This window comes from Carassius auratus, chromosome 6 (genome assembly GCF_003368295.1).
Source record: "Carassius auratus strain Wakin chromosome 6, ASM336829v1, whole genome shotgun sequence".
NCBI lineage: Eukaryota > Metazoa > Chordata > Actinopteri > Cypriniformes > Cyprinidae > Carassius > Carassius auratus.
The window spans coordinates 17,499,421-17,527,417 of NC_039248.1; the positions used below are offsets into that span (position 1 = coordinate 17,499,421).

The window sequence follows — 27,997 nt, forward strand, 5'->3', positions numbered from 1 at the left end:
GACAGAAATTAATATTTAACATGTGAAAATGAGGCTCACTGTAATCTCTAATCACATGCCACATGCATGCACACCAGTTTTAGTAGGTCTTTAGAGGCCAGTTCTCTCATTACTCGGGTGTCTGCTGCCAAAGAGGAGGGCAACCATGTGCTGTTGGGTAAACGGGCACAAAGGCAACGGCTGGGCCACGATGAGCACTGGTGCATTGTGACGTCTTTCATTACCTTTACAGCTCACCGGGCCAGACCTGCTCCTCTCCTCTGCTCACCTAACCCCGCCAGCTGGCAGACAGTTAGGTGTCAGCTTCCCCTGTGTGTGTGTGCGTGCATGTGTGCCTTGGGGGGGTAGGATGAATTGCTAGAGACAGCGTCCGGATCCAGTCAAAGGCAGCTTGCGCAGGTGCAGAGAGGCAGGGTTGACATGGTGCTCCAAAAGGCCATTGCCGCAGCCCGCGAGGGAGACCTGCAGAGCCTAAGAGAGCTAGCTGAAACTGGATGTCTTACCGATACCATTGTGGATGCTCAGGGGGCGGGACTGGTGCATCATGCTGCACGCTGTGGTCAGCTGGACTGCCTTTGCTTTCTGGTGACAGAAGCAGGGTTCGATGCTAACACAAAGGCCCTCAATAGAGCCACACCTGTCCATGATGCTGCAGCTACAGGTCACACCCGGGAACTAAAGTGGCTCGTACAGGTTGCAAGATGTAATGTACAGGTGAGTGGAGAGGTTATGGAGCTATGGGTCTTAGCTCAGTGGTGTGGACAGAGTTTGGATTGATCAAATGGGTGATTTATTTTCTTTCAAAGACCATAAAAGATGATATTAGAAAAGATGTTCATGCTGTGCCATGCAATTAAAGCGGATGGTGTCCAAGCACTGTCAAGCTCCAAAACCACCATAAAATTAGTCCAAGTGTGACTTATGTTCAGTGTAAGACTTCTGAAGCCATTTGATCGCTCTGTGTTAAGAAGAGACGAATAAAATGACCAAAGCCCCTATTTTTACTTGTGCCAATCTCTCTGTCTGCTTGTCTTGTTGGCGAAGGCTGTTTGCGCTAACTTTGCTCACCGCTGTCTGGTTGAGCAAGAGAAAGTTACTAAATAATCCAAGCTACAAGATAAACCACAAAAGAGGAAACCAACCCAAGGTAGCTAAGACAACAGCGTGGAGAGTAGGCATTTTGGATTTAGCTTTTGCCGTAACTGGCCCATATTCAAATGTATCCGTATTTTTTCTTATTTATTATTTTTCCGATCCCACTCTTATTTTCCCTTTTATGTAAAAAATAAAATAAAATAATCTTAATATTGTAATAAAATAAAAGTGTAAAAAAAAGTATTTTAATAATTAGTATTTTAAAGAATTTTAATAATATGCAATTAAGACTATAATAAGTCTATTATAAAACTACATGTCTGCAATAGACTGAGGTGCAACTATTAATAAAAATAATGAGGTCTGCCAATATCCCCATTATGTATACCGTGCTTTGCAAACGTATTAATACCCTCTGATTTTTTTTTTTTTTACACATTTGGTTATGTCGCAGCTGTAAATTAGCTTTTTGCCACATCAGTTTACACTTAATACACCATAATGACAAAGCAAAAAACAGATCTGTGATTTCTTTGCAAATTTATTAGAAAGGAAAAACTGAAATATTTACATTGCATATGTATTCACAAAATACAAAAAATCTTTATTTAGTTGAAACACCATTGGCAGAGGTTATAGCCTCAGGTCTTTTGGGTAAGATCAGATGCAACAAGCTTCTTCCACATGGATTTGGGGAATGTCTGCCATGGGGACCGTCAGTGAACATTTTTAGTTAGACATTATTAGACATTTTAAGCGTTATCCAGAGATGTTCTACTGGGTTCAAATCTGAGCTCTGGCTGGGCCTCTCAATGTCATTTACAGAAGTGTGTATAAGCCACACTTGCATTTTTTTAGCTTTGTACTTATGATCACTGTCCTGTTCGAAGGTAACCTTCTGTCCAGTCTGAGTTCTTCAAACCATTAAGAATATCACTGTATTTTGCTGCATTGAGCTTTCTTTCTACTCTGACAAGTCCGCTAGTTGCTGAAAAACACCCCTACAACATGAAAGCTGCTGCCACCACAATGCTTCACTATTGGGGTGGTGTTGTGCAGGTAATTAGCAGTGCCTGGTTTCCTGCAGACACTTTGAATTGAGGTTTACCAGACTGGATAATCTTGTTTCTCACAGTCTGGGAGTCCTTTAGGTGCTTTTTATGGCGTCACTAAGAAGAGGATTGAGTCTGGCAATACCACCACAATGCCCAGATCATTGGAGTGTTTCTCTCATCTCCATATATGATCATGGAGCTCAACCAGAGTGACCATCTGCTTCTTGGTCACCAGTAGTCTAACCAAGGCCCTTCTCCCCTGATGTCTCAGTTTAGCAGGAGGCCCGCTCTATTAAGAGTCCTTGTTGTTCCAGACTTCTTTCAGGTTCCAGGGGGATGTCATGGCCTACTGGTTAGAGAGTTTGACTCCTAACCCTAAGGTTGTGGGTTCAAGTCTCGGGCCTTTTAGCAAGGCACTGAACCCCCAACTGCTCCTCGGGTGCTGCAGCATAAATGGCTGCCCACTGCTCTGGGTGTGTGTTCACGGTGTGTGTGTTTACTGCTGTGTGTGTGTTCACTGCTGTGTTTGTGCACGAATTCTGAGTATGGGTCACCATACTTCGCTGTATGTCAAGTCACGTCACTTCACTTCTGTTAAGGATTATAGAGTCTATGGTCACTTGTACGTTCAGTGCAGCAAAAATTGTTTTGTAGTCTTCTCCAGATCTGTCTCAACACAGTTCTGTCTGCATGTTCTTCAAACATATGGCTTGTTTTTTTTTTTCTCTGATATGGATTTGTTAGTTGTTATAACTTATATAGGCAGGTGTGTGATTTCTCAAATTATGTCAAATCAAAGGACTTTGCCAAGTCCATTGCTAAAATGTAATTGCAACACTATTTATAAAACTGTAGTAGTAATATTGATTTTATTTTTACTTTTTAAATAAATGAATACCTTTGCTCAACAATAAATGCATTAATTTTCTAGTTTCCACAAAATATTGAGTAGCACAACGGTTTTCAACATTGATGATAATAAGAAATGTTTCTTTGACACCAAAACAACATATCAGATTGATTTTTGAAGGATCATGTGATACTGAAGACTGTAATGCTGTTGAAATTACAGGAATAAATTACATTTTAAAACATTAAAGTAGAAAGCAGTTATTTTAAAACTGAATGTTGTTTCGAAAGATTACTGTTTTACTGTATTTGACCCAAATAAATTCAGCTATGGTGAGACACCTCAGACTTGCATACTATATTGAAAAACTTTGTACATGATGTAAACTGCCTGCCATAATATAATTTTAAATATCATAGCTAAGCAAAACCTGCTTCAAATATAGCACCTTACATAAGAAGTTCACCCGGTACAGGAATGGTGTGAACGCAGAATGGTGTGAATGGTGTGATTACATCACTTTCCCTTGCTCTGTTTACTCTTTGCTCGGTAGTATTGCATGACTGCTGTAATCATGACCAGATGGGTTAGAGGGGGCTCAATCTAACCGTTAACACTGTTTGTTTACCAGGGAAGTACAGGCCATACTGCTCCTCCAAGACCCCCCTGCACAGCACCTTCTCACACTAATGCAAACCGGCTCTTTTAACATCGACAACCTCTTGATCTAATTTATGGCCAGCTGTGCTGTATTAAAGTAGACGTTTTAAGTCCCTTGTTATCATGGACTAAAGTGATAACAATATTCTTGGGTGGTGGTCTTACTGGGTGTTCATCTGTGTTTTTTATGCCTGTGCTTGCCAAAGTGAGGTCGGAGTTGTATGTGGTTCAATTATTAATGAACATTTCCTTGGTCTGATTAAATAAAGATGGCTACACTAATTTGATCACATTGGTGGAGTAGAGGAGTGATGGCCCATCGAGGAATGGGGTCTGTGTCAGCAGCAATAGATTTATTGTAGGATGGACAATACACACTGTTGCTATGATGGTGTTATGATGACATCATGAAATGAACTATCAAACTGTATGTTCTTTCAGCTTATGACTCAATGACAGCTCTTTACCAAACTGTTGGCTTACGATATTAAGTGGCTGTATTCTAATTTATCACATAAAAAAAAAAAATATATAATAAACAATTTATCAGAATCAAAAGAGCTTTATTATCAAGTATGTTTACACACACAAGGAATTTGGTTTGACTATAGGAGCTTCCAGTGCCCTAGAAAGTACAAACATAGTGCAGTACAGTAGGGACTGAATATAACATTAATACAAAAAAAAAAAAAAGAAGAAATTAAATAATGTATACAGAAATAGAAGTATAGGGAATAAATATGTTATAAGTGTGCAGATATGTTATTTACAAAGTGTGCAGTTTACAAGTGTACACATTTTGGATCCGGTGTATAAATATGTCAGTTGTGATGGACGATGTATAATTCTGAAAGTTTAATTGTTCAGGCTGAATATAGCCTACGGGAAAAAACTGTTCTTGTACCTGGCTGTTCTGGCAGTCAGTGAACTTTAGCGCCAACCAGAAGGCAAAAGTTCGTAGAGAGAGTGGGCTGGGTGTGAGGGGTCCAAGTTGATTTTCTGAGCCCTTTTCCTCACTCTGGGGATGTAAAGATCTTGGAAACTGGGCAGAGGGGCACCGATAATCCTCTCAGTCCTGATTGTCCGTTGTAGTAGGTCTGTCTGATTTGGTAGCTGAACCAAACCAGACAGTTATGGATGAACACAGGAAAGACTTAATTATAGCAGAGTAGAACTATTTCAGCAGCTCCTGTGGCAGGTGGAATTTCCTCAGCTGGCGAAGGAAGTACATCCTCAGCTGGGCCTTTTTAGCAAATTGTTTTTGTCTATATGAATGTTCCACTTCAGGTGGTGCCCAGGAATCTGAATGCCTCTTCTGCAGCCACAGTGCTGTCCATTATGGTGAGTGAGGGGAGAGCAGGGGGGTTCCTCCTGAAGTCCAAGATCATCTCCACAGTTTTGAGCATTTTAAGCTCCAGGTTGTTAAGATTGCGCCAGACTGCAATCTCTTTAACCTCCTATCTGTAAGCAGACTCATCTCCATCCTTGATGAGGGCGATGACTATAGTGTTGTCCGCAAACTTCAGATATTGCAGATATTTGTGTAGAGGGAGAAGAGCATTGGGGAGAGAACACAACCCTGAGGGACGCCAGTGCTGATCGTGAAAGTCTTGGATTTGCCCAGCCTCACTAGCTACTGCGTGTCTGTTAGGAAGCTGGTGATCGACTGACAGATGGAAGTGGGTACAGAGAGCTGTGTGAGTTAGTCTGAAAGAAGGTCAGGCATGATGGTACTGAAGGCCATACTGAAGTCCACAAATAGGATCCTTGCCTAATTCCCAGGTCTGTCGAGGTGTTGAAGAATGTAATACAGTCCCATGTTGACTGCATCATCCACAGATCTGTTTGCTCTGTAGGCAAAATGAAGAGGATTCAGCAAGGGTCCTGTGATGTCCTTCAGGTAGGCCAGGGCCAGTCGCTCAAATGACTTCATGACCACAGACATGAGAGCGACAGGTTTGTAATCATTAAGTCTAGCAAATTACAGCTTTTTTTGGGATCGGAATGAAGGTGTAGCATTTGAAGCATTACATTTACATTTAAAGGGGGGGTGAAATGCTATCTCATGCATACTGAGTTTTTTACACTGTTAAAGAGTTGGATTCCCATGCTAAACATGGACAAAGTTTCAAAAATTAAGTTGTACATTTGAAGGAGTATTTTTGTTCCCAAAATACTCCTTCCGGTTCGTCACAAGTTTCGGAAAGTTTTTTTCGAGTATGGCTCTGTGTGACGTTAGATGGAGCGGAATTTCCTTATATGGGTCCTGACGCACTTCTGCCGGAAGAGCGCGCACTCCCGTATAGCGAGGCTGAGCAGCAGCACAGACATTTCACTGATCAGAGCGATTCACTGATCAGAGCGAGAGCGTCGCGAAAAGTCACAAAAGAAGTGTGTTTTTGGTTGCCAGGGCAAGACAACCCTGCACAGATTACCAAAGAAACAGCATTAAGGGACCAGTGGATGGAGTTTATTTTTACAGAGCATCAACGGAGTTGTGCAAGTGTTTTTGTTGGTTCTCTGCATTTCGAAGATGCTTGCTCACAAGGCCCAGTTTGACGACGGATTTGCGTATCGTTTATTTCTTAAGGATGATGCAATCCCAAGGAAAAAGGGTCACGATCGTGTGTTGGAACCGCAGGCGGTGAGTAAAACTGCTTCAAATATCTCTGCCTCCTTGTTAGTGCGTCCCCTCCCATGCCGGAGACCTGGGTTCGAGTCCCGCTCAGAGCAAGTCGTTGCTGCTGCTGCTCTCGTTCAGTTTCAGCCTCTGGATCTGATTCTGGATCATAAATAAACGGCTGAATCTGACTGTAAGCCATGGTTTGTTTTGGATGATGGTTTTTCCCTCACGGTAATGTCACAGCTTCCACATGCTCTCAATGCAAAAGCCTATTCGCGCTCGTGATTCTTTAGCTCCGCCCACACGTCACGCCTCCAGTCGGTCGTGTTTTTCCGGCAAAAATCGGTACAGACTATCTTTCTCTTATGAATATAATAAAACTAAAGACTTTTTGGAGTTATGAAGGATGCAGTACTACTTTATATGTACTCAAGATTAACAGGATATTGAGTGAAAACGAGCATTTCACCCCCCCTTTAATCATTTAGCAGATACTTTTATCCAAAGCGACTTACAAATGAGAACATTAGAAGCAATCAGACCAACGAGAGAACAACAACAGTATACAAGTGCCATGACAAGTCTCAGTTAGTCTAGCACAGAACACATACAACAGGGAGCAACAGGGAACTTCACAAAGTTCCAGTGATCTGTATGAAGATGGGGGGCCAGTTGGTCAGCACAGACTTTTAAACAGGCAGGTGAAACACTATCTGTGCCTGAAGCTTTTTAAAGCCTGTCTTATCTTTCCGCGAGTCCACTAGGGTCCACTATGATAGGCGTGACATAAAAATGTCACCGGAGAGTAGGCTATGCGTGGAGGCTCTGAACGGACAAGTACACGTGGTCAGTAGGCTTCAAAAGCACCATTGCACATGTGCAGATTGTGTAAAGAGCCCGTAGCTATTCGAACCTGTTCAATCCGTCGATAAAACAATATAAAGACGGCCAAATGTGCAGTAATTCTGGGCAATTGTTTGTTGAGGAGCAGTCCATCAGCATATACTTTCGGAAGTATAAATACAAGTAGTCGGTGTGTGTATGCGTGTTGATTGCTCATGCGGAAAGTATAACAAAGGCTTTAGATATCTGCTTCCTGGAGACCCTGTTCACGTCCTTTACACAGACCAGCACAGGTTGAATGGTGGAGGAGGGGAGTTGCAGGGGTGGTTTGTGAATGTGTGAAGTGCAAATCAGAGTGGATGGGGGGTGGTAGACTGGCCTTTTCAAATCAAGAGTAAAACACATTCCGATCATCAGCCAGTTGTTGATTCTCCACAGACTGCTGGGGTGGTGTCTTGTACAAGCTGATGTTATTGAGACCAGTTCATACTGATGCCGGATCGCTGTTTTTAACAGTTTTCTCAGCTTTTCGGAGTTGTTTTTTAGCCACTCTGATCTCATTTGTTAGTCTGTTCCTGGCCTGGTTATACAAGATTTTATCCACAGTTCTGTAAGCATCCTCTGTGGTGTGACGAAGCTGTTTGAGTTTCCCAGTAAACCACAGTTAATCATTATTAAATTATAAGAATGTACAGGTGGGGATGCACATATCCTCACAGAAAATGATATATGAAGCTACAGTCTCTGTGAGCACGTCCAGATCAGTGGCTGCAGATTCAAAAACACTCAATACCTCACTGATTATACTCTTTTCTTTAGTTTCCTCACTACTTAGTCAAACTCTATTTGATATGCTTGGGTCAATATTTAATGATATACAAATACAAATTAACTTGGGGGCTAAAAAAATCTAATTTAAAACACTTTTTTCCCCTTTTTTTAATTCCATTTGTGAGAAAAAAAAAATATATATATATATTTAATTATGGTTAATGTAACCATCAAGTAAAAGTAATGATATATTCTTCTTGCATTTAAAATCAGTTTAAAAAATTGTTAAAATATATTTGTCTAAGAAAAACATATTTTTAACAATACTATGAATTATATATACAGAAATATAATGTTAATGACCTTAGTGCAGGGGCCCATTCTGTAAGATTATTTACTGGTTGCCTTTTCATGAACTTAATTATTTTTTTCTTCATTATGCTATCAATTTGACATTTTTACATCATGTTGGCTAACTAAATAAATACATAAAAGTAATTCTAACTTTTTACCTCACAATCTGGACATTTTTTTAATTGTCAGAATTGGGTAATAAAATTCACAATTACCTTTTTTATTTATTTAGCCAACATAATGTAAAAAAAAAAAAAAAAAAAATTATAGCATAATGAAAAAAAGCCTTATTTAAATTATTGAAAATAATGTATTTTTTTAAGTGGTAGGAACAAAAAAAAAAAAAAAAACAGTTACAAAATATGAAAACTCAGAATTCTGAGGGAAAAAAGTCTGAATTGTATATTATACATTATATAATTTATAATATAATTTGAAAGAAAAATGAGAATGAGTATTCATGTATATGGTAATATTAAGTTATTTGTGTACAAAGAAAAAAAATCATGAAATAAAGAATTGTTGTTTATGTCTGTACTTATTTGTTTTCATGTATTCAGGATCAGGATTCTGGTGGGGCCTCTCCGCTCCACCTCGCTGCACGGTTCGGCCGGGTGGAAGCTGTCCACTGGCTGCTGTCTCATGCGAATGGAGCAGAAGTGGAAACAAACTGCGGTGCTCTTCCTGCCCACTATGCTGCAGCAAAGGGTGACCTCACCTGTTTGAAGCTGCTGATTGGTCAAGCTCCAGGGTACAGCGCTATGAGCACAGACACGTAGTAATGACAGAGATGAATCTCATGTGGTAGAGGTGGATGAAAAGGAGCATGTGACAAACTGTTTTGGGTCACTAGTCTTGTAGGTCACACATCTCAAGTTTTTTATTTAAAAAAAAATGAGTGTGTTTTAAAAACAGATCCAATGACTTTGTGTAAGTCAGGTTGTTATAGTTAAATCAAACTAAAAGCATACAATTTGAGTAAAATGTTTGTTACTTAAAATAAAATAAACATAATTTCAGTTAATGAAACTATTTACTTTAGCTTGATTTACTTCAGTAAATTAAAAAAAAAAACTTTAATAAAAAAATAAAGACATTAATTAAAATAATAATATATTTTACACAACAAAACTGCTAAAACTTTAAAATTAAAATGTAAAATATAATTAAGACTAATTCAAATATTCATAAAAAGTATGTACAAACATCTCATTGGTACAAAAATAATACTGACTTTTATCTAACATTTAACTAAAGTAAATTGACATTTTGGTACGTAATGATGATATGATGTCTATTCATTTATTGACATGATTGAGCAATCAAAGTTTCAGAGCTTAGCCCTTTGAACCGATTTCCTTCTGAAATTAATGCAGTTGGAATAGTATATAGCTCAATAATATTTCTTACAGCATCTGACTTCTTATATGTAATTATAATCATATTATTTATTATTGTATAAAATTAAAATTACAACTCCAATTCCAGAGAAGTTGGGACATTTTGTAAAATGCAATAAAATCAAGAATCTGTGATTTGTTATTCTCTTTTGACATTTATTTAATTGACAAAAAGAAATGATTATTTCCAAAGTTTTCACTGACCAACGTAAATGTATTTTGTAAATATGAACAAATTTTGATTTTTATGGCTGCAACACACTCCAAAAATCTGGGACAGAGGCACGTTTAACACTGTGTCACATCAACCTTCCTTTTAATTACAATGTAAAAAAAAAAATAGGAATTGATGATACTAAATGTTAAAAGTAATGCAAGCAAAATGTTTGTCCAATCTCGCTTAATACTTGACTTCAGATGCTCAGCAGTCTGTGATCGTCATGTCTGATTTTACTTTTCATGATGATCCATACATTTTCATGGAGTCAGGAGTCAGATCAGATTCTTATTCAATGCCATTTGAGGGCTCAAATGTCAAGCACATTCAAGTTTCCTGCCTTGCCCTACATGAACTGGGATTTTTCTGGTTTCCCTGAATCTTTTCACAGTATTATGTGTGGTACTTGGTGAAAGAACTACATATTTTGCAATATTGCATTGCAAAATGTGATTTTTGATTTGTTTGACACTTTTCTCATGATCCAGCTGTGCTTGCAAAGACTGAGCTGCTCCTCATGTTTTATACCCAGACATGATACCTTGACCTATTATCAATTCACCTGCTTCCTGGGAATTGTTTCAAAACAGTTTTACATGGATATTCTATAACCTTTTCACTCTTAATTTGCCTCTGTCCCAACTTTTTTGGAATGAGTTAGTTAATATTTGTTAATATTTACAAAATACATTTAAGTTGGTCGGTGAAAACTTTGGAAATATTTTCTTTCTATTTTTGGCAATTAAATAAAAGTTCAAAAGAATTAACAAATCACAGATTCTTGATTTAATTGCATTTTACAAAACGTCCAAATTTCTCTGGAATTGGGGTTGTATATGTATCATAATTATTCCATATAATATAAAGTTTATTATTATTATTATTATTATTGCATTTTTATTTATGTTATAATTTATTGGAGACTAAATTATCCTTTAAGATTTTTTTGTGAAGGTTATAATTTGTTATTTCCTCTTGTACTGACCACAAGATATTTAAAAGAGAAATGAAATGAAAAAACAAAAAACCCTGGCAAAGCAGCCTAATCATGTTATTTATCCATGACCTTAGAAATGTCAGTAACACATGCTCTGCTTTGGTGGTGTAACGGGAAGTGAACATGTGACATAAAAGTGTGGCACATACCAGAATCTACTCTCAGACCTACTCACCAGAAAGAGACCACACATAATGCGCCCCTGACACCAAAGCAAATGTGTTTCCTCATTTTGCTAGATGCAGGTTTGAAGGCAATTGCTGCTCTAAGAACAGAAATGGGTATTCAGAATTTTTTTATTAAAACGTACATTTCCTGAGTTTGCTCAGTTACTAGCGAAGCTTTTTCATGTAACAAAAAGGGATGGTGGAAGAGGAATTGAACGGATCTAATGAGTCCCATCATCCTCCTAATTCACTTCAGACCCCAAAGTTGATTACCAGTTTTGTAAGTCTTTGTGTAAATCTATGAATCTTGCATCCTGTTTCTCTCAAGCATGTACAGATTCATATTGCATCTGTAGCATGACCACATCTTGAAACTGATACACAGGGTCATGCTCTGGATGAAATAGAAGCGTGTTTGTGTATTGGATAAGTTAAACTTAACTTAGGGGAATGCATATATTAACTTCAGGGGTTAGAAAATCCCACGTGAGAGTCAGAGAGCTGGTGTATAATGGATGCACCCTGTCTGTCACATGTCTCAACATACTGGAAGTTGAACCATCAGAGCTGCTTCTCACTGTTACTGAACCTAAAGTCCTGAACCATTAACACCTCAAGAGATCACCACTGGGTTCCACAACCACTGTGACTGAAAAAGGGCTTTTGGTATAACAGACTTACTGATTTAAGATTAAAATGAGGTTTGTAGTTGATAAGTTACCAAAAAAGTAATACAACTGCCAGGGTGTTAAAACAGTTAAACTGTTAAAATGATCAGTAGTTTTATGAAGACCTTAGGTTTTCTGCAGTTTTGGTGAAGTTTAAGAGATTGTTCCTCCACTAAAATCCAGGACTATCACGATCAGCACTGGCGTCCCTCAGGGTTGTGTTCTCTCCCCAATGCTCTTCTCCCTCTACACGAATATCTGCAATATCTGAAGTTTGCGGAAAACACTACAGTCATTGCCCTCGTCAAGGACGGAGATGAGTCTGCTTACAGAGAGGAGGTTAAAGAGATTGCAGTCTGGCTCCCCGCCTTTCAGCCCTGCGCTAAGGTTGTAAAAGTGCATGCTTCGATGGTTCAACTAGGTGTTTGCTTTTTGAATCACTGCAGAGTCAGGAGGGAGCTTAAATGTTAAATTTTGTTTAAACAGCTGCTTTCAAAATCATAAATTTAGTAAACACCATATACGAGTTTTGCATTTAAAAATCTCTGATTCTTGATTTACTGAACACTGATTTATAATGTTACAAATAGGGCTGCAAACACTCTAGTATATGGACCAATTCTCACTACTAACTAGTTGCTTATTAGCATGCCTATTATTTACATATATTGGCTGTTTATTATTACTTATAAAGTATTTATTCTACATGACCATATTCTACATCCCTAATTCTACCCGATAACTTGACAACTACTTTTCATAAACTTAACTACCATATTATCCTTAACTAACTATTAATAAGCAGCACATTAGGAGTTTATTGAGGCAAAAGTCATAGTTAATGGTTTGTTAATAGTGAGAATTGGACCTTAAAATAAAGTGACCCAAATATTTCTTTTAAATTGTAATAATACTTCACAATATTGCTGCTTTTAATGTATTTTTAATCAAATACAAAAACTAAACTTTTGAATGGGAGTGAAAAATCTCAAACAAACTGCTATTCTTAAAAACCCAGTGAAACTAAAAACTATAGGGAGCCTATAACGAATTCCCCTTTCTGAGCTGGCAACAAATTGATATCATAACTGAACAGCTCCATACGATCCCATGTACTTTAAATTGGCCTCCAGTGATTAATATCCAGACAGTAATTAGTTTAACAGTGGTGGACGTTGACACAATCATTGGCTCTATTTATCCTTAGCTAAAATAGTTGATTTACCAGACCTTACATATTGTCATGCCTTTAGCACATGTTTGAATCCTTTAGTGCAAGTGAATGATTCTCATTAGGGATGCACGATATTGGATTTTGGCCGATATTCGATATGCCGATATTTTCAAAATAATTTTGGCCGATGCCGATACCGATATCGATATATATACAAATATATACTGATATATTTAAACTTTAATTTTACTGAAGAGAAATCCATGTATCTCTTCTGTACTGATTCTACCATAAATGTATTATTTTACAAATGTAGACAGACATTCACATCTGAAAAACAGGTCAATTATTTCACTTGGAGAATATCGGTTTGGCTCATCGGCAGAAATATTCATATCGGCCGATACCGATAATGGTCATTTTAAGCTTTTATCGGCCGATACCGATATTGTGCCGATATTATCGTGCATCCCTAATTCTCATGTTGTTGGCCACACAGGCCAAGATGACCAGTTCAGTGAAGGGGGAATGTGTGTCTTCCATAGAAAAGGACATGGAAACACCAATAGCGGAAGAGGGATTTTACTCAAAGATATACATTTTCCATAAGCCTTTAAAAACTCACTTGAATAAACATCCTAACTGATGTTTTTTCAGGTGTGTTAATCGACAGACAAATATGGGCGCTACGCCGCTGTATCTGGCCTGCCAGGAGGGACATCTACATGTTGTGGAGTATCTGGTCAAAGACTGTGGAGCTGACGTACATCTAAGAGCCCAAGATGGTATGACGCCACTGCATGCTGCGGCTCACATGGGCCACCAAGCATTGGTGGTATGGCTGGTGGGTTATACATTTACTTCTACAAATATATGCTTCAAAGTCATGAGCTCTACTACAGGTACAATACTTGTTTGGACTACTTCAGGTGTCCTACACAGACGTCAGCCTGTCTAGTCAAGATAATGAAGGGGCGACTGCTTTACACTTTGCTGCCAGTGGGGGGCATCATGGCATCCTGGAGAGGTTGTTACAGATGGGATCAAAGGTCAAAAAGGATTACTGGGGTGGCACTCCTCTACATGATGCAGCAGAGAATGGGGAGATAGAGGTGGGTTTAAATTAGGATGTGAGTCTATTGTGTGGCGCCTAAAATGATAAATGTTTTTAATTATGCTTTTATGTCATAATAATCATCTAAAAAATATCCCCAGTGCTGTCGAATCCTCCTGGGTCACCAGATCAACCCAAAGGAAAGAGATGTAGATGGGTTCACGGCTGCTGATCTGGCTGAATACAACGGCCACTTCGAGTGTGCCAGATACCTTCGCTCTGTGGAGAGAAATGTAAGGTTCATTTCTTATGCTGGCAAAAAAGATATCACAACAGTATGTTGATCAGTTAAGTTAGAGATCACCGTTTCAGTCAATCTTGATTGTGAAAATACTGAAAGTAGTGACATGACATAAATGAATTATGCTATATGTTTTGCCACAATTGACCCAAAAATGCTTTTTGAACTGAAGGTCAGAAATAATGTTTATTGAAACTATTCAGATCGACTTAAAAGATAATTCATGATCAAATGCAGGATGGTTAACCCTCTGATGTATTCATTATTAAATAACAAAAGACGATATTTACTTTTATTTATCCTAATATTATTATTTTTATTTTTTTTTACATTAGAATAAGAATGTAGTCATTAAAAATAGTTTGTTTATTTATTTATTTATATGAATTTTATTTATTCTGTTAATTAAATAAAATTATTATGAAGTTATTTTGTTTAATAGGTTTTTTTATGTATTTTAGATGAGTTAGAGATCTGCCACCGTGTGAATTAAGTCAGTGAAAATTTTTTAAATAATCAAAAATAAATGTAAACCTTTTAACCCACAGCATTATCATTTTATTCTAAATGTAAATATAAAAAAATTATACAAATATAACACTGCAGATCACAGTAGATTAATTTTCATTTAGTAAATTATATAAAAAATACATTAATAATTGCATAATAAAATATATGTTGTTTTTGACCATTTCGTGATACATATTGAATTATACTGTTATGTTTTTATAAATAAAAACATGGACAGACATGCATAAAAATGAGAAAGGGTCAAAGGTTGTCAAACATGGTTTGGATGTAAAATGAATGTTTAAAAATGGTCTGTTGTTGACATCATGCATCAGAGGGTTAAAGACCTTGCAGTGAAGTGTCACATAGATAAGCTCTCGTCCAAATACATTTCTTCCCTCAAAAAGTCAGTTCTGTTAGTTGTCCTGTATCCAGATCTTCCACGATTGATTTGTTTTGACTGACATGTCTGAGCGTCTATGAAAATCAGGCCAGTAACTTTCAAGGTGTCACATAGCGCCTACTTTCTAAGAAGCTTTTGTGTGCAGTAGACCTCAATGGCTTCTCAGCCTTCTTGTTTCACATGGTAAATAAGATGCTGCTCAATTTAAGTCATAAATCTTTCAAGGGTGAACATGGTAGTGCTGTCAGGGCGGGCACAACAACTGAACCACATTGGAAGAGGAATTAATTCCACATTTAGAGCACAATATTGATGGGTCGCCTACGGGGGATACTGCTGTTGTAGTGATTTACTGTATCTCACAACTGTGCATTCATTCTTTTCTTTTTTGAAGATGTCCATCTGCGTTAATAGGCGGTAGAGATAGCAGCTGTTTTTGCTGTTCCCATTCAATTTTTTGGTCTTGGATTTCTTCCAACATACCTTGCTTAGCTGATAAAACACGTTTAACAAGCTAATACTGAATGTGTGAGCTAAAATCCATATGAACAAATTGTAGAGGAGCTGAATATTAATTTCTGTTAAATAAACAAGTAAGGTACAGGCCATAAATTTATGTTATACAAACCTCAGTGGATTCTTTTGGTTACTCAGCTGTTGGTTACTTAAGCACACTGACAAACTTATGACAATACAAGCTGATTTCCATGGTTGAACCTGCAAATACTTTTTCATTGTGTCAGATCATTTTAAAAAGTTTTTCCACTTTTCCAAGTTGGGCTGGAACCATAAAGCAAGCTCTAGATTATGAAGCTGAAATGTTAAAACAAATAAAGCCAGATCTAGGGCTTAAAACCGCATTTTTGCTATGTCAACAGGTTAAAAACCAGTTGAAGCCAATTAAGAATTCATTAAAGTTTCATTAAATTTGAAGTACCATATCTGAGATTTCACAGAATTAATTACGTGGTCTCCAGTCACCCTGGTCACACTTTTCCATAGATCTAATGCAGTAATATAAGCTCCCTATCAACATAGGCATGAATAAATCAGCTATTCATTGCTCCTATATCAATGTGAGAGACTCAGGGTGCTGCTAGATGTCAAAAATTAAGCCGACCTGCCCCAACAATAGAGATCTAATTAGTGAAGGGAGGCTGTTGAAGCATCAGATGCAGCTGGCTCTCTACGTGCTGGGGGTGTATCAGTTACCTTCTCACCAGCAGCCTAGCTCAGGTAGAGGGCCGGGGGCTGAGCTGGTTATGGGATCCACAGGGTTTGGTTTCAGGGTTTTTACCATTCTAATGCTTGGAAACAGATACTTGATCTATCAAATTGGCTGGAGAACAGGATGTTTGTTGGCTTCAAACATGCATCTGATTGTTTATCTTTTTTTCCTTTAACCCTAATTCCACTGTAACGCATCTGATCAAGCAGTACTGCCTTGGATAAATACATGTTATAAGACATTGTTTTTGCTGATTACCCCAGTAAAATCTAGACTTATGTACAGTCTTACTTGATAAACACTGCCTCTGAAAAGCTTGGGGTCAGTAAGGTGCTAACATTCAAAGAATACAAGAAAAATATTTAGCAGTCTCAATAAAAATGTTAAGCAGCGACTGTTTTCAGCACTGATAATAAGCACCAAATCAGCATGTTAGAATGATTTCTGGAGAATTATGTGACTCTGGCTGCTGAAAATTCAGCTTTACCATCACAAGAACAGAAAACAGTTATTTTGTATTATAGTTTTTACTGTATTTTTTATCAAATATATGCAGAAATGGTTTGTATAAGATACCTTCTTTAAAATCATACCAACCCAAAATTTTCAAATAATAGTGTATAGAACTTTAAAACAAAAAAAATAAAAACTAGGCAAAGATAGAGTCAAAATGCCAGGAAGGTACAACTGATGTCATATTAAAATAAAATATATGTATATATAAAATCTCAAAAAAAAAAAAAAATCTTAAGAAAATCTTAGTATATCAAATAATTTGACCTTTTTTTTTTTTGACAAGGCAAGGTTGGTTCAGGTTGTAAAATGTCATATGATGTACCTCCTGAACAACACAAAATGATATTTATGAATGAATTTCTTGGCTTTTACAATGAAAAGTATATTTAATACAATTTTTTGTGTACATGTGCATCACAAAAGAACTTGTTACTACACTTTTCCTATTTTTTTTTTTATCATGGACACTCAGCTATATTTCATTGACCCAAAATTGTTTCCCAGGCCTCCCACTGGAAAGACTCTGTAAGGTCCATATCATCATTATTTCAGGAATAAAGCATTTTAGTTTTCCTCCTGGTCCGCTTATAATATTGCAAGTTGTAGTGTACTTCACAAGGTTTTATTCCACCTCAGAGTGCTCGGGACAGGCCATCTCATTTCCTAACGGTGCCTGTAATGGATTGTTTGGGCGTTTGGCCAGAGAGTTGCGTGCTAGGTATTTCCTCATGTTTTGGTTTCATCCCAAAGAGGTCACCCTCCCTGAGCACGGCCCTCTGCTCAAAGTGTGAGTGCCTTCTCCCTGAGACAGCTGCAATCAAATAAACAGATCAAGGGTTTATTTTACAACACGCATATATGCTTTCCTCCCATCATATTCAGGCAGGGAATTAAGAGGCCAGCTGTATTAAATGCGACTCTTTTGGCTTCCCAGAGAAGGTTTATTTCAGTACAGCAACAACAAAAACTCCACTCAGATTGGGAAATGTTCTTAGTGTGATGTACAGTGAAGCTCCGTGGTTTGTTTATTGCAGGTACTTTCAAGCATTAAAAAAATGCTTGGAGTGTTTGGTCCAGCATGGGGCCTTTGTAGAACTGCCAATGCTAATCGGCCACTAGGGGGTGGTAAGGAAGCTTTTTTTACGAGTTTACCCCCTGAGAGGAATCTTTCAACGTGTTTCTCATCAAATGTTCAGTCATATCTCAAGAATGCTCTGATTGCTTTGACCTTTAGTGGTCCGCTACACATGGAACAGTGTTTGCCATGTAATCGAGAATGTACAATGGCACACCAAACAAATGTTTACTAAGTGCTTTTTGTGCACCTGCAGATGCAGGGTTTGCTGTAAGCAATCTTTGTTTCATGAGTTCCTTTTTTTTTCATTTTCTAAGGCAGTTGTCTTGAAGTCATTTTGCTTTTTGACTGTACACTGATCAATGTGAAGCAAATGAAATGCATGCAAACATTGCTGTTTCTGAATTGTTGTACTTTTATATGCTCTGAATTTGATTTAATCATACTTCTCAGCTATAATGAACATGTACAGCATGAACACATTCTAAAAAAAAAAAAAATAGTATATCCTAAATTGTTTTTTTGTTTTGTTTTTTTGTGACTAGTGGTCCTTGACTTATGACCTAAAAACTTTATTTGGTAGCCTACCTGTTACAGTTAAACTGTTAAAACTGTTAAATGAGGAGTTTAGATTTAAATCTGATGCTTTCTCAGCTCATCTGGCCTTATGGGATAGACACATGTCAACTGGTTCCACACTTCAGAATCACAACAGATGCAGCGGGTTATCTGGGTGTTGTTCACCTACTCTATCATGAGTACACTTATTTGACTTGTCTCTAGAGAAGTATGCATATTCAGATGTATGGCATGTCCATGAATTTGACTAGCTTTTACCAACTGAAAAGTGATTTGGCACCACATTTGCACAGATTTCATTTTGAGTCAGAGCCTTTAATGTCAACAACAAAATCAGAACCCGACACATTGTTTATTTCTACTGAAAACCATTGTTTTACTTTAAGCATTTATACATTGTATTTCACAAGAGTGTTTGTCTATTTTAATTTCATCATTAAGATTTACAGAAAGTACCTAGGCCAATGACAAATAACAGTGTCCATGTTAAATAAAATAAGAAATATATATACATTTTAAATCTAGTTTAAAACACGTGGCAGAAATCTTTGTAATGTGGTCTCATTTGGACAATTTTGTATGTATTATTAATTCATTTAGAAATTGTTAAATACCAATTACAACTTCTACTAACCTTGCCTTAAATGCTCAGATTATCTGACTTATTGACCTTCACACTCGAGGGTCTGCAGGCGTCCTCTGTTTGATGCTGGAAAGAGATACAATTAACTGACCTAACTGAATTGTCATCTATTTTTCCAGGGCATACATTATTAAACAAATAATGGGAAGGTTCTATTCATGCAGTGCCACATCTTTCAGGCTAAGCCTTGAGAAAGTTTTTTCTTCTTCTATTGTTGATGTGCGTAATTTCACGTCCCCAGTCTAATGTGGTTTCAGAGATCGAAAAGCAACAACAACAACAAATGAATGAACGAGATACGGTGTCTCTGTCCGCCTATTCTGATTTGACAGTGTCCTGCTCTCTATCACACTGCTCGCTTGTTCGCATGTGCTGATTGGTTTGTTCATTAGTGACATTGCCGGCTACCCAATCCACTGTGTAAATTATTAAGTGCATTCTCCCATCAGAGTTTATTGTTTATTGCCTGTTGGGCAATGGCCAGTTGTTGGGATGGTGTGGATGGAGTCAACACATCTCTGGGTTTGGTGTTCACATCGTGTGTCACTATCTAGTGACACAGATTGATCAGGTGCTGCCTGTGTGGATATCAACTATAATTAAGAGGACGGTAGTTTGTAAGTACTTATAGTGCTTTTAATACATATTGTGTTTGTAGAGCTAATGCATTGTTGGTATCTTTTTTTTTTTTCGTAGTGTGATTATTGAAGGTTTTTATATATTGTAGTCTATCTGTAATATATAACAGTATCTATATTGTGCCTTTGAATGTTCACAGTTAAGGGCTTCTAAACTAACAAATTAAAAAGTATTATTTATTTTTTATATCCAATTGGTTTAATACATTAAAATTCTATTTCCTGTACGAAACTTTATGATACTTTGTCTAAATAGTTTAAAAACAAAACAGTAAAAATGTACCTCAAACATTTAAATGCTACAACTGAATTGAAGCATCACAAACTATCATAGTTTATGAAACATTTATATAAGTGGGTGTTAAATGATGGCAAAGGGAAATGAGGATGCACAATCAAAAATCCAGTATATACTAGTATTATGATTAATTAAACAAGTATTTGGTATTGTAGCTTTTCTTCTTTTTCTGTTTAAGCTGAAAAACACAAGAGCTTAATATGGTAGAAGTTTACCTGAGCTTACTTGCATAATTCAGTTACTATTTACAATATAGAATCTATCCATTTTTTAATGTAAAACAGCTAACATAGAAAGAAAGCCATCTTAAGCTCATTCGTCATCCTTTCTTTATTTTAACATAAACTTTCCATCACAGATGATTTGCTGCTGTAGACACTTTGGACCATTTTCACTCAGTTCTCTACATGTGAAAACTGTCAAACATGTTCATCATGTGTTTAAACCGAAGGTGTAAAAGTGATTTAACATAGAACGCATTGCTTATGTGTCAACACAAGTGTGTGGTCTTGAATTCCTCCACAAAGCAGAGAGATGAGGAGGTTTTAACCTTAACCAAACCTTACACAAACAGTGCAGACCTTCCTATTTCTACCATTCCTGGTTCTTTTTTTCTCCCCCAAATAATTTGATTGAATGTACACTACTAAAACAAAACATTGAGAAATATCCCACAGCCTCTGTCTGTTTCAGCTCTTCGGTGTTGTTCTGCTAACTTCATTCTAATTTGGGATTTTAAGATGAAAGTCTGGTATATTTGAGTGATTTTATCTGTGAGTTTTTTTTCCCCTCTAAGTAACTGGTGAAAAAGAAAGACTCTGAAATTGCTATGCACCAGGTTTCCACCAAATTACCATAAAGGACTTATGGATTTGATGCTTCTGCTGTAGTCTCACTCTCTCCATCAGTGTTTGTGTGGCCCATGAGGTAGCGGAGAGGATGGGAAGACCATGTTAATCCAGCATCCACCGCCTAACCCACAGAAGAGGATAGCTGATGAAAACCAAATGTGCCATGGTGTTCACTGGCTTTGAATAAACCTTCACACAGAGACAGATGCATCCTGATCGTGAGTGAGGAGCTGAACTGCTGCTCAGAGGTCACGAAGGAAAGAGATTCCACTTTGCTAATGTAGTTTTGTCCCAGATTCCCACATATCCCTCCCAAATTGTATCTATTTATGAATTGCACAACTTCTGAGAAATGTATTCCTGCCTTCACCCAAGCCGTGTCACAGCGCATTTCGTGCTGTTTGGACATCAAAGTGCCGTGCAAGAGGAAATTGGGAGGACCACCTCACAGAGACAGAGCAAAATAGCATGCTGCGGCGTATCAGTGTTCCCTTTGATGCTCCGTGCGTGTGTGTATTTTACAGAGAGCCCTTTGAGAGCCACATTTGATATTCATTCTGCATGGAGTCCATTAGGATATTACAGTTTCATCAGCGGTGAACTAAATGTTTCCATATACTCTACATTTTCCCTCTGGTAAAGTGGGATCTAGATGTTGGGCTCAGGTACAACTATTTTGCCCCCCAGCTAGGGCCTCTCTTACTGTAATGCTCACATATCACTGTTCGGACCACAACACTGCACAAAAGAAAGACCACAAATAGCTGTGTTTCATGTATATGATTGTGATGTTCTGCTGTGTAGTGGATCAAATTGCAATAATTGGCCTGTTATTCCATTGCCTTACAGGTCTGTGTAAAATAATGTGCTTTGATGGCACACTACCTGAATCAGTAAATATATTATATGATAATGAAAGCTCTTTGTATTGCAGCTCTGTCCAGCTGCCCAACCTCTGGAAGAAAACTGTCCTATAGAGGAAGAGCTCAGAGAGAAACCGGCTGTGTCTCGGCAACCCAGCTCCGATTATTACAGACAGATCACTAATACACACAAAGCCATGGACAGTCTTAAGGTGAGTTTTATACGTTTTTGAAAAATAATACTGTATGAATGACAAAGCATATACCATTACATCTGTTTCACAACTGACCATTTGCAAAGACCCGCCCCCCTTCATTACAGTCACTGTCTGACAAGCCATGCATCATGTGAAGCAAAGAGAAAAAACTGATAACATGCCGACAGAGAAAACAGAGCAGATCACTTTTGGTATGAAACAAATTCTCAGCTTAGAAATTTGCTCAATTTTAAAGAAATTAAACACCACATATACCATTTTGTGGCTCTCTAATTTGTTGTGATAGATGCCTGTAGTGCCTTAGTTCAAGTAGAACACGAAGCGATCATCTGCCTTTTTACTAGTTAATAGCTTGAAACAAACACGAATGAACATCAGAAGGTCTTGTTTCAACCGTGGAACCATTTTTCAAGTTCAAGTCCACTGACGTTAACCCTTTAACTGCCCCACCAAGAAAAAAGCATTTGAAAATTTTTTTGTTTGCATTTCTTATCTCCTTATGTCATTAGTTACCACACTCAATGTATTTTTTTTCAACACGTCCCATAATTTTTAAAATATCGGCCTCTACCAAATGGTTGATATGTCACTTTATGGCAAAAGTACCGGAATTCATACACATACTATGGAAATCAGAAAATATGAACTATAATGAATGATCAGAAAGTTATATTTCTCAGCAAATAGTACATTCTGACAGCAGAAAGTATTATCTGAAAACATTAGCTTAGCTTTTCTACGTTTACCATAAAGTGACAAATCAACCATTTGGTTGAGCAGGCAGTTAAAGGGTTTTAATCTACTCTCCTGTCTGGTTTGTTTGTCAGACAGAAATGGCAGATTCTGCATTATTATTGGTCAGATGGCCTTTCAATCCAACTCCCTGCAAATGGTCAATTTAGTGACCTGTTTCTCTGGTTAATTCCTACATAGGTAGCTGTCTTCTAAGGCAGCATCCTAACTGTTTAGCCCTTCATAGAAATGATTTGGAACATTATATGTGGAAACAGCTGCATGCACCACACCTCTACTAGTTTAAATGGTTTATTGTTAGCATGTTGCTAAGCTAACTATGCAGCACTGTAAAAGTACAAACACATTATTGATACATTTTGGTATTGAATGTTTTTTTGTTTTTTTTTTAGCTTTATACTGTAATTATTACATTTATCTCATTTTGTCCACTGAGCATGCATGTAAATACTTACTAAAGCTCAAAGTATAATTTAACAGGTGTTTACACATATGCTAATGTATGTGTATAGGGTATGTAATAAATAAAAATAAGAGACTTTTTGACAGACTTTTCTAACTGCTCACTGACTGCTTAGCTCGAACATGCATTTGAATTTAAATGTTTTTGCACCAGTTAGTTTCCCCACTAGGCAGCAACACTGCTCTGGCCTGTTGTTTCACAGTTTAAAAACAAACAAATGAAGCAAAACAACAACAAACTACAGGAGACCGCAACAAGATGACCACATTGACGAGCCCTTGCATGAGGGGGTTATAGTTCACCTCCAAAATAAATTTTAAGAATATATTTTGAAGAATGCTGGTAATCAAACAGTTGCTGGTCCCCATTGACTTCCATAATAGGGAAAGGAATGCTATGGAAGTCATTGGAGAGCAATAGCTGTTTGATTTTCAGCATTCATCAAAATATCTTCTTTTATATTCAATATAAGAAAGAAACTTTTTTGGAGTTGTTTAGAACGATATGAGGATGAGTAAATGATGAAATAATTTTTTAGGTGAACTATTCCTTTACGAGATACCTGTAGCTCTAGTTGATATAAGTAAAAAAAAAAAAAAAAAACATTTAGCTATCAAAACTTATGGAGCAGACATTAGAAAAGGATGAAACTTTCTAGCTGAGTATGTGCCAAGTGCCTGTTTTAGTACACTCACATAAAGTATACTTTGAATGGCTACATGTCCAGATTTGCTTGTAATCACATCAAAACTGAAGTATACTTTGGGATTTAGATTGGGGATCAAACGATGCTTTAAAATGTTCCCTTCATGGAGACTTTGGAATAGAAATATTATGACAGAAAAGTGTTCTTTAAGGGATTATAAGTGTCCATTGTGAAATGTCTGACTTTGCATTTAATTTCAATCCTACCAGCATCCTGAGACCGAAGATTCCCCTCAAGCCTGTTACCCCCCTTTAACACATTCACCTTCTCCTCCCACTTCCACCACTACCCCCTCGCCTCCATCTTCTACCTCACATGGGAACGTTTTCCAGAATGTCCACATGGCCACTTCGGGTGAGAAAGCCCTAAGGGGCTTTTTAATACCTCTATAGCTGTTGTAAGTGTATGTTCAGCAATCCTGACAGAATTTTGTGGGCACTGCTGTCACCATTGACTCATCCTTCCTTAATTTCACTTGATGACTTAATTCCAGTTCAGTGAGTAATGGTAATCAGCCTATGTGAATATGATCAGAACATAATTGGAAACAGATGAGAGTAACAAATGATGTTCTTGTTCTGATTGTCATTGCAGTGGTGAAGAACCTTAGTTCCAGTACGCCTCTGAGTAAGCCAGTACCAGAGAAAGGAAAACTGTTTATGGGAGAAATGAAACTGGGAGATGTAAAATCCATTGCCAGCCTTAAGAAATCTGGACTGACAGCAGATTTGACCATTTCAGTTAAGAAATTTAACATCCACATACTCTCATGATCATTGAATCTAAGATGGTCTTCATCACACTAGTAGAATACAGTTGTCATTCCTTTATTAAAATGTGATAAAGAGTTACATGACAACTACATTCCATAACCAAACTGATTCCCTTGAATCTTCAAGACTTGCCTTTGTGTGAGAACAAGAAATGTAATGTAATTATCAATGAAGATTCGGGAGGAGCGCGTCAGATACTTAGCCTAATCATCACAGGTGGACCACAATCAAGTAATCAATCCCACAGTATAAATATCGCTGACTTACCTCTATCCATTGACGGTTTATCAGCATCCCTCCCCCACCCCATCTCCTCACTTCAAGTTCACTTTACAATATACGGGGAAGGGGGGGTACTCTAGGTTCGGGCAATTCCCGAGCTCGGAGCCCTTCCCGGACAGCACGCCAAATACGCATACCATACCTCAGCTAATTATATGTAAGCGTGAACTAGTGAACTGGATAACTAGTTGTTGTGTGACCACATCAAACTTAACCTCTTTGCACTGGACACAATTATCTATTTATTGTTTTACATTTTTGAGATCCATTAACTCATGGAGATCCAGTTGTTGTTTTCAACCAGAGGAGTTTAGCTTAGTGATAAATCCACCATACACTTTACATTTCCAGTGTCATGGATTTCACCGTCTTAAATATTTACTACATTCACTGTCGTAATGGTTGCAGCCATTATTCACTATCACTAGCATAAAAATGTACAGCACACACATTTACAGTAAAATCCATGGTCCTTTTTATTAGATTAAAATTTTAGATAAAAAATTTTCTTTATTGATATGAAAACAAAAGTTGTTTTAGTAAATATGGTTGCCAGTCCATAAACACTAACCATGCGAATGGTTACTGACTTAAACTTTTAAGAAATGTACTTAAGCACTTTAGCATATATGCAGAAGAAAACTGCATCAAAAAAAGAAGAAAAAAACTTTTAGGAACTTAGAACATGTTAATTAAGTACTTGATTTGATATAAGTCAAGCATGATAGTTTTGTTTTTGTTTTTCATGCACCATTTGAACTACAGGACTTGCCAATTCATGCTTGATTGTTCTCTTTTAGAATAAAATGGTGGTGTTACCGACAGAGGAGGCTAATTTGTCTGATATTGATTACCTGGTACCCATGCATGATGAGAAGGGCAGGCCTATAGCAGAATGGAAGAGGCAAGTGATGGTACGACAGCTACAGGCCAGCTTATTTGATCAAGAAACCCAGAGGTTAAAGGTGGGCTGCAAATATTGCAATAAATGTCTTCAATTTAATACATAGATAACAAATCTAAGATGATGTTCTGACTTCATCTTTCTCCAAGTTTGGCTTTTAACTGTAGATTTTATATAATTTAACAGGAGTGTGGTACTAGATATACAAAGATGGACAGTTGGAGGTACTCCCAGGCTCACAATGCCATCCTGGGTCCATTTGGAGAGCTTCTAACAGAGGATGACCTTATTTATCTAGAGAAGCAAATTGAGAGTGTGTCGATGCAAAAGAACTGCGAGGGTTACGAAATGGAGCTTGCTCGTCTGGCCGAAGAACTTCGAAACATTCTTCCGGCACCCATCGTCAACATCACGGTCAACACACAGTACAAGAACTCTACACAGACTCCCTTACCCGTTTGGTGCAACCGTATTTCAGGCATTGTGAAGAGTATGTCATTGCTTATGACCAACCTAACAGACCAGCCCTACTGCAAAATGCCAAACACAGAGCTTGTGAATGTCTTCTCTCAGCCATCAGAGAAGAAAGCTGTCAACAGAGGCAGGAGGGAGAAGATAGAGAATGAGATTCAACAGTTTGGTGTCTCTGTAAGGAACTTAAAGTCCAACTTTGAGAATCAGAACGATTCCTCACAAAATGATTCAGGGATGGCAGAATCATTGGGTGAACAAGAGCAAGAACCAGTAAGAAATGGTTCAGATGAGGTCTCTCAAATACAAGAACAAAGACCAGAGGTTGACCAGATTGGTGATTCACCTATTGACTGTGTCATCAGTGATGCCATGGAAAGTACAACCCTGCGCAAGGAACGTATCGTGGTCTTGTTCCTGGGTCACTGGAAGAAGTCGGCTTATACGGTGACTGTGAGAAATGCTCAGAGAAAGCAAAGCGTTGATTCTCTGGATATATCTAAGAAGCCGAAGTATGAACGTAAAGCTAGCTTGGATATCTCTCCGAAGAACGCCATGGAAAATGGCAAATTGGGGCACTTCTTCAAGCAGAGAAGTGCCATCAATAAGATGATTGGGAACTGGAGAAGCATGATCTCATTTGTCCCGTCACGGCAAATCCGAAGACTCAACCGGCAGCAGGCAGTTTACTCACCTGAGCAGTTCCTGCCCCGTGTGGATGGATCGCCCGTCGACTACGACACACTGACACTCGACCTCTTCATGCTTGGCTACTTTCACATCCTTGAGCTAGATTTGCCAGCAGATGAGAGGAAAATAAGACACTTGCTGTGCTTTGAAGTGTTCGACCATGTGGGGCGTTTCACCTGGGAGACTGTGCGTGATTTTCACAAAGCTGTAATTCAGGACATTGAGGCGGGGAACCGGGAATGGAAGGATGGATTTGAGGACATTAAAGTGAGGTTCTTCGGAGATGGATCAGGCCAACCAGAGCTAGAACACGTAGAGCAGACAACGACGGTAGAAACGAGGCCTGTGCCTAAAGTCATTATACAGACACCTACCCCAGATGAGAGCGATGTCCTGAAAAATAATGCTGATATTAGTAGTCTGACTAATGAGGAGATTTGCAAATATATTGACCGTAGTTTTGCTTTCTGGAAAGAAAAGGAGGCTGAGATATTTGATTTTGAGGAATGACAATAAGCCTTTGGGGGGTAGGGGGTATACATAGAGATTCCTTATTATCTTTAAATATATGTATTTTTTGCATTTGTTGTAGAACATGTACCAATATTTATACAGTTGTGACATGTTTTTCTCCAATTTTCTAAGAGTGCAAGGTAGAAGACTGCCATAAACTGTAAAACGTGTTGGCCTTTTTGTCAGAATTATCAGTATGTGATGTAAAATGATTTAAATGCCCTTTTCTGTTAATTTTTTGTTACTTCTTGAGAATCAGATATTAAGAGACTTAATTTGCACCAATACTGGAGGCTGCTTACTCTAATGATTAAATAAATGATCATCTGACTGATTACTCCTATACAGAAAGTTTTGTGTGTCTCTTTAAGAGCAGGTGGGAGCTTAACAG

General features: G+C 37.8%; 1 protein-coding gene across 1 annotated transcript; it reads left to right on the forward strand.

Annotated features, from left to right (window-relative positions):
* Positions 1 to 44: 44 nt before the first annotated feature.
* espnla (espin like a) lies at positions 45 to 27,941 on the forward strand. The gene is made up of 10 exons (XM_026266309.1): positions 45 to 714; positions 8,812 to 9,002; positions 13,532 to 13,718; positions 13,804 to 13,986; positions 14,090 to 14,221; positions 21,905 to 22,045; positions 24,183 to 24,327; positions 24,508 to 24,713; positions 25,829 to 25,993; positions 26,119 to 27,941. Exons 1-10 carry the CDS (start codon positions 421 to 423, stop codon positions 27,601 to 27,603), a joined length of 3,129 nt encoding a protein of 1,042 aa, XP_026122094.1. The 5' UTR covers positions 45 to 420; the 3' UTR covers positions 27,604 to 27,941.
* The last annotated feature ends 56 nt before the right edge of the window (positions 27,942 to 27,997 follow it).